This window comes from Eschscholzia californica, unplaced genomic scaffold (assembly GCF_041429995.1).
Source record: "Eschscholzia californica isolate CP2 unplaced genomic scaffold, dmEscCali1.0.p SCAF_2, whole genome shotgun sequence".
NCBI classification, from domain to species: domain Eukaryota; kingdom Viridiplantae; phylum Streptophyta; class Magnoliopsida; order Ranunculales; family Papaveraceae; genus Eschscholzia; species Eschscholzia californica.
Genome location: NW_028238309.1, coordinates 66987453 through 66995315, shown reverse-complemented (window position 1 = coordinate 66995315; position 7863 = coordinate 66987453). Strand labels below are relative to the sequence as shown.

Genomic DNA, 7863 nt, shown 5'->3' with positions numbered 1-7863 from the left:
CTATAAAATCTCCCAACAAAGATAGATATCATCAAATATTAGTAATAGAGAGATCAGAGATATAGATGAATAACCGAGTTAGTTATTCCCAACTACCTTAACAGATAATTCTGTTAGTATTATAAAAGCACCAATCATAAACTTCTATAGGCACCTCACATTACATCTTTGTCTTTATTTTCTTACACCTCAGATGACACTGGCTTCTCTACTTTTTACACTCATAGTTTTTGGTTTAGTTTGAATTGCTTTGTGTTGTTTTTGTTTGGCCGCGGCTTTGGGGAATAAAGAAAATTCTCCGGGGAATAAATTCTCGAGGGAATCCAGATTTTTTTGAAAGTTCTCTGGGGAATAAATTTTTATGGGGTACATTATTTTGAAAGTTCTCCTCCATCTCATCTCTTCTCTCTGTCACTTCATCTTCTCGCCACCTCATCATCTTCTCCGGCGAAGGTCGCCGGCCGGTCGGCGCCTTCAAAGATAAAAAAAAAGAAAAACATAATCTCTCTTATCTCTCCTGTTCTGTCACCCGTTCTCTCTCTTCTTTGCTCTCCTCTTTCTCTCTTTCTCAATACTCCTGGTTCTAGATCTAGAAGAACACAAGAACATCCAAATTCCAAACCCTAATCTAAAACAACACAACACCAAATCCTATCCAAATTCCAAACTTGAATCCAAAACAACACAAGCATACATCTGATTACAGTAACACAACAACAAATCCTTCACTTTCCCTCTCTAGAAATCTAATGGCGTTGAGTTTAGGATTTTTAATCAACAACAAGAAGTTGAGTTTATCTCATCAACTTGGATTTCTCGTCGGTACACCAATTGAAACGAACGATTCAGGCACCGGATCTAGTAATAACATTGATGCATCATCATCAACGAGACTGATAAACGCACCAACAATTAGGAAATCACAGCGGGACAGATCGACGACGATTTATTATCATCAACTTCACCTGGTTTATCTCCACCGTTAAGTCTGTGCAAATCTCCTGTTATGAACAAAATGATGAGTACACAAATTTATCTCACTATACCAATAAGAACATGTGAAATCAGTTGCCAAAACTAAACACAAAGCCAAACCATTAAACCCACAACAATTCACTTCCAGCTTATTTTTCTCTCACTATCCTCTTCCTTCTCTTTCCCCCTCTTTGTCCAGAGAGAGGGAGACAGACAGAGGAGAGAAAATATTGTTTTGCCATTTCTAGGGTTTATGTTTCATTTCTTTTCTGTCGAAACAATCTTTCCTCGAGATCTATAATGATTTTCACCGGTAATTTGTCTCTCAGTTCCAACAAATTTTCTTTCATAATTTCAAAGGTCGATTCTCACGAACACTCTCTAGATCTGTCTAGAGAGAGAGAAAAAAAAAAAAAAATTTAGAGAGAGAGAGAGAGGAGGGACAAATATTTTTCTTTTTTAATGTTTGAAGGTCGCCGGCCAGAAAATCGGCCGGTTGGCGACCTTCGCCGGAGAAGATGATGAGATGGCGCGAAGATGAGGTGGTAGAGAGAGGTGATGAGAAGGAGGAGCCTTCTAAAATTTGTTTTATTTTGAACTCCCAAAATTAGAAGTCCCTTAGCAATAAAAAGAAACATAAAAGTCAATTTTATTTGACTAATTTTAAGAAGAATCTTTATTCCCCGGAGAATTTTCTTTATTCCCCAAAGCCGCGGCCTTTTGTTTTTATCAATTTTTCTGTTTGACAACCACTAAGGGTGCTTCCTTCTTGTATTAGTATTGGCTAAGTTTGCTTCTTACTTTCCTCTTTTTATCAATGCAATGAGCTTATTCCAAAAAAAAAAATATACTATATTCATTCTTGACACTTTCTAAACAAATCATTGGATTAACATAAAACGCATGAGGTGGGGTATATAATGTTGATATAGAAAGAAACCCTAGATTGTAGGTATTCGAATCATTTTCTTTCAGAGATCCCAACCTAATAAAATCCCAAAGAAGATCATATCCTTGTTTATGACAGAGATGTAAGAATACTTCCTTATCCAACAATTCCAAGGGGTTAAGGAAAGTTTCTAACATTTCCTTAATTACCTTCTAATTATGATGGTCATTATATTATACTAATCGTATCTCCAAACAACCCATTGGCAAAAACTAACTAAATAATGGAGCACAAAGAAAAACCAGGTCTCTCTTTCATTCTATCTCTCTCTCTCTCTCTCCCTTCTTCTCTTTGTTATTCTTTTTCTATTCATCTAACAATCTAGTATTGTTAATTTGCAGATGTTGTAGATGATGAAATAAATGACAACCCAATAGAGGCAGTGAGACAGACAGTACCCATCACAGATGATCCTACATTGCCTGTCCTAACATTTCGAACCTGGATAATAGGTCCAATTACATGTGCTTTCTTAGCATACATCACACAATTCTTGAGTTTCCGTCAAAATCCCATCGGCCTAGACCCTTCATTTGTCACGCTTTTCACCCTTGTAACTGGAAGACTACTAGCAGCAATACTTCCTGCAAAAACCACAAGAGTACCAATTATGAATTTGTCTTTTTCGACAAACCCAGGCCCTTTTAATATTAAAGAACATGTTGTCTTGAATATACTTGCAAGATCGGGTCAGGATAATCCGTTTCCGCTAAGTATCATTGTGATAGCTAAGACCTTCTACCACAAAGATATTAGCTTTTGGGCATCATTTGTGTTGATTCAAACCACCCAGGTAAGTGCTTTGATTTTTATTCGTACGACTATTTTCTAAGAATTTTTTTGGTAGGTAAATTCGGGTACACTTGTTTTGAATCAGTATACTTGCCTACACACATTTATTTATTAGGAGAACTTGAGCTCTAACAGAGATTACAACTGAAAAGAAGAATATGGAATATTCTGTTAAATTTTAACATGCATATAACAAACATTTAAAAGAAAACTCTCTCTTTCTTTCTTACACTTCTGATACACTAAGTACTGCTCTCACATATTATACCAGATGGTTGGTTATGGATTTGCTGGAATATTCATGAAGTTCCTCGTCGATTCCCCTTATATGTGGTGGCCTTTCACTCTTCTTGATGTCTCTCTTTACAGGTCTCTCTCTCTCTCTCTCTCCCTCCCTCCCTCTCTCAGTCTGTGTGTGTGTGTGATAGAATGTAAATGCCATTTTCTCTATGTAGGTTGTTGCATGAAACGGATAAACCAAGGGCAAGGGTTAAAAGACAACTAATAGGAAGACAATTTTTCATGATAGTAGCAGTCTCAAGCTTTGCCTACCATATCATCCCAAGCTATTTCTTCCCTTCTATTGCCACCATTTCACTTGCATGTTTGGTCTGGAAAAATTCCATTTTTGCCCAACAAATTGGTTCCGGTCTTCATGGTCTTGGCATTGGATCCTTCTCACTAGATTGGAATGTTATAACTGGCTTCTTACCAAATCCCTTAGTCATTCCAATGTCTTCGGTTGTAAATACAATGGTTGGTTTCATATTAGTAGCATATATAATTGTCCCTATCTCATATTGGGCTAATGTGTACAACGCCAAACGGTATCCGTTCTTCTCTAGTAGTCTTTATGATGCAAATGGTCAAGAGTACAACGTCTCCCGCATTGTTAATGATGATTTAACTTATTAATATGAGTATCTACCAAGTATGTTCCTACGGGTTTAGGTTCGCAGGTGAAACAGCTTCTTTGACTTATTTCATTCTTTATCATAGTAAAGAGAGTTGGGTCATATTCAAGAAGACATTAAAAGGCAAAAATCAATTCAATGATGTCCACAATAGGCTAATGAAGAAGTCATACAAACCCATTCCGCAACGGTGGTTTTACATGATCCTAATTCCCATGATTTCTCTTGCTATAATTAACTCAATGTACTTTGGAACCGATTTTCAAGTCCCGTACTGGGGAGTTCTGTTGGGATACTTCTTGCCTTTTGCTCTAACTCTACCTATTTGTGTTATCGAAGCTACTACTGGCCAAGTACGTATTTCATCTAGTTATATAGAATACTTCTAATATCTTCTTTGTCTTTTATCCATCTTTTTTGTAGTTATTTATAAACAAAGGTACTTGGTTATAATATTTGCAGGGAGGCCTTGATCTTTATGGTTTTTCCGGGTTAATATGGGGTACGCTACATCCTGGTTACCCTATTGCGAACTTGACCTTTAAAAGTTACAGCTTAGGCACCTCAGAGACAATCAAGACCATAATTTCTGAATTAAAACTTGGCCATTACATGAAGATTCCTCCGAGGTCATTATTCTTCGCCCAACTTTTGGGCTCTTTCATCTCATATTCGATTAGCCTTTGTAGTTTATGGTGGATATTGGTTAATGCCAAGAACATTTGTGACTTAGACAAGCTTCCAGTGGGAAGTCCATGGACATGTCCAACTGAGCATAGACTGTTTAGTGGCAGCATGGTATGGGGAGGAATTGGCCCTGCCCATGTTTTTGCACCTTACGGCCAATACAAGAATATCTATTTCTTCTTTTTAATCGGAGCTTTTGCAACTTTGTTAGTGTGGATACTCGGGCATAAGTTTCCTAACAAGAAGTGGATTAGGCTTATTAATGTACCCATAATATTTTTAGCTGTACAATCCTCGCCACCAGTTGCCGCAATACATTATTGGTCTTGGTTTTCAGTTGCAATCCTTTTCAACTGGATTTTGTATAAAAAAAACAAAGGGTGGGCTAAGTATAACTATGACTTGTGTAATGGAATTTCTCTAGGGGCTGCAGTTGTGGCTCTTCTAACATCAGTTACACTTGGTGTGGAAGGTATTTATGGATTGAATTGGTGGGGATTGGATATGGATGATCATTGTCCTCTTGCTACTTGCCCTACTGCCCCTGGTGTTACTGTCGATGGTTGCCCATTGTTCGCTAAACCCTTATATGTAGTAGCAAGAAGTGTTTTAATTTTCATATGTCCATTTCTGTGGGTTAAGTTGTTTTTATGTATTTGGGGTGCTAGTACCACAATCTTTAGACACATTGAAAGCTTTGTTTATCATCAAAATTGGGAACTGACTTATGTCTAATCTAATATGCAACTGACTGTTTTCTTCTTGTTGTTCTTAATGCTGCCATGGCACTTTTTATCTATTTGTTACCTTTTGCTAAAAGAATTGTTACAGATTTAAAAAGAAAACTGGTGGAATATAACTCTTCGTTTTCGGTTATGTATGATTACTTTGATGCAACTATCTCATTCTTTCATTTGAAATTGACGCCACTATCTCAGTATCTTTCTCTCTCTCTAATCTCCTTCGCCGGCAGGAAACATTAGTTCCGGATATTTATTGATGCCACTACACTTGCAGAACAACAAATATACATTTATCTTGCTTCACCAGAATCAGCACAAACTCATTCTCTATTCACATAGATTAAATTATACATTGACAGTAAGTACTAATCTGCAGTTCCTTTCACTTCTATGACATTTCATTTTTTTTTCTCTTGATGGGAAAGCATCAAAGTATGAATCTGTGTGAAGAAACAATTTACAACAACAAAAAAATAGTAGGTTCACCGTTCACAAATTCATCTTTTACCTTTCTGTTTTTTAGTTTTCTAAATAGACTCCATTGCTTCTTCAAATGATCTCTGCATTGTGAGAAACAATGTAGTTTGTAAGGGGAATAAGTAATAAATAATCTGCTCAAGGATCAAGATACCCATATTCTTTCTTGCTTGTTTTACATATTGTGCCAAGAAAACTCATTTCAAACTAATAAATAACATTTCGTGTAAACATCATTTATGCTTAGGAATTTAATTTCGTAACTTTACGTCAATATTTTTTTTTTTTTTTTTTTTTTGGAAGTCGACTACGATCTACGTATGTCGTTACATTTGGCACTTGATACATCATAGATGTGATAAGCTCGATAACCGCCCACTCAAACACTAACAGGACCGGGCCTATAGCCCAACTAGAACATGCCCTAAAGGCCAACAACATTATTTACACCCCAATTCAAATAACCAAAGATTCCACCTTCTCTGGGATTCGAACCTGGGACCTCCAGGGCTTTCTGGAGTTTATGTCAACACCTTGGAACCACTTGGGCTACCAACTGTTGACTGTCAATATTCTATTACATGAATTCATCTGGCCGAACACCTCCAGTTACAGTCTATTAACCTATCTTCCGCAATGAAGGTTATCGGTTTCCAATCTGGAAAGCCTTCTTCACGCACGTATTTCCCCTTAGCCAGAGTTCCTACCGACGAATGGGACTTAGTGAAAGAGAAAGAGAGAAGAAGATAGAAGGAAAGGCAAATAAGAAGAGAAGTAGGAAGGAGGAAGAAGAGAGAAAAAAAATCATTAATGTTGCCGGCCGGCGACTACCTAACGGTCAGGGGCGGCCCAGGCCCAAAGCAGCCAAAGCAGCTGCTTTGGGCCCCATTTGGAGAAGGGCCTCCAATATAAATTTGCTTACAAGCACTCATTCACAAAGAAAATTAAGTAATGACTTGTTGGGCTTTAAAGGGCCACGTGAATCAGTCAATGCCTTACCGTGAGCAAATAAACCTACCTACTGACCTGAAGACCTCATTTTGAATAAATCCAAAGGTTTCTTTAGGCTAATTATCTTTGAGGAAAACTAAACCTCACTACCCAAATTCTTCTTGCAACAAAAAAAGCACATGATTTCTTTATTTCATCAAATTCCATTACTTCCTCTCTCTTTTGGGGAATTCTATCTAGGTTTGTTTCCTTTGACAGTCTATCCAAAATTTTATTCATTATTAAAATATGTTTCTTCTGTGTACCATCTTATCTACTGACTAAATTACATCATCTTTACCCTATAGTTAATCTACAAGATATGTACTTTTTTTTGTTGAAATACAAGATATGTGCTTCTTAACTAGATCTTTGAAAGTTACTTTGTATGCAACAAATATTCAAACTAATTGTTATCACTGTCACACTAGATATTTTTTATTGAAATGATATTGAATCTGTATAATTGGGTATATTTGATAAGAAAATTATAATTTGTTTAAATATTTTTTTTCCATTTTTTCTAAATTTTGGCGTTGTACTTCAATCATTTCGTTGATATTAGTGTAGTAGTGAATTGTGGGTACGAAACAAGATATGTTAACAGCAAAAGGAAAAAACTTGAAAACAATTTTAGTGAAGAACGTACATATGTAATCGAAGAATGTAGTTGAGAAAGTATTCTCAACATATTTAGCTATTCCATATGTAAATTGGATGCACTTCTTATAAAGTATATAGTTAGTGTCTATGTTTTTTAGTAATGTTTTTCTTGCTAATTTAAATTGTTACTGTAAAAAAAAAAATACTAACTTTTTATAGTCAGTGTATAGAGGGCCCCAAATTTTGCATCGCTTTAGGCCCCTCAACTACTTGGGCCGGCCCTGCTAACGGTAATGGACGCCGTTAAGTCAAACAGTAGTTGAGGCGTCGCTTCCTAATTGCATCTAACCAAAATAGAGATCGGTTTAACGAGATTGTCTTTAACAACTTCGCACGTTGGCTAAGAGGGCGGTATACATGGCAAGCCCTGGCCTAAAGTGAGTTTGATAGGCCCTCATTTGTAAGATGCCTATGGAACTCATCCAAATTTTAATTTGAGGCCTAGTGGGCCTACTTCATCTGAATTCTTACTCTCACTTTTCTTGCCATCTCTCTCTATCTTCCGTTTACTCTTTATTCTCTCCTCTGTACGTCTCCATTTGCAATGTTATATATACAACATTTACTTTCTTCATTTTTTGATTGAGAAGATGTTAAAGTTGTCCAGTATAGCACATGTTATAGACGATAAACATATAATGAAATTGATCCTATTATAAATCTCGCTGAAAAA

General features: G+C 36.5%; 1 protein-coding gene across 2 annotated transcripts; it reads left to right on the top strand.

Annotated features, from left to right (window-relative positions):
- The first annotated feature begins 1900 nt into the window (after window positions 1-1900).
- On the top strand, window positions 1901-5201 carry LOC147560563 (oligopeptide transporter 5-like). 2 transcript variants are annotated; one of them, XR_015233831.1, is made up of 5 exons: window positions 1902-2169; window positions 2266-2717; window positions 2988-3085; window positions 3172-3983; window positions 4093-5201. XR_015233831.1 is itself a non-coding variant. In XM_086658055.1 (4 exons), exons 1-4 carry the CDS (start codon window positions 2148-2150, stop codon window positions 3629-3631), a joined length of 1032 nt encoding a protein of 343 aa, XP_086514181.1. In that variant the 5' UTR covers window positions 1901-2147; the 3' UTR covers window positions 3632-5201. The 2 variants fall into 2 exon arrangements, 1 of the variants encoding a protein (XP_086514181.1); XM_086658055.1 differs by having other exon boundaries at window positions 1901-2169; window positions 3172-5201.
- Window positions 5202-7863: the final 2662 nt, after the last annotated feature.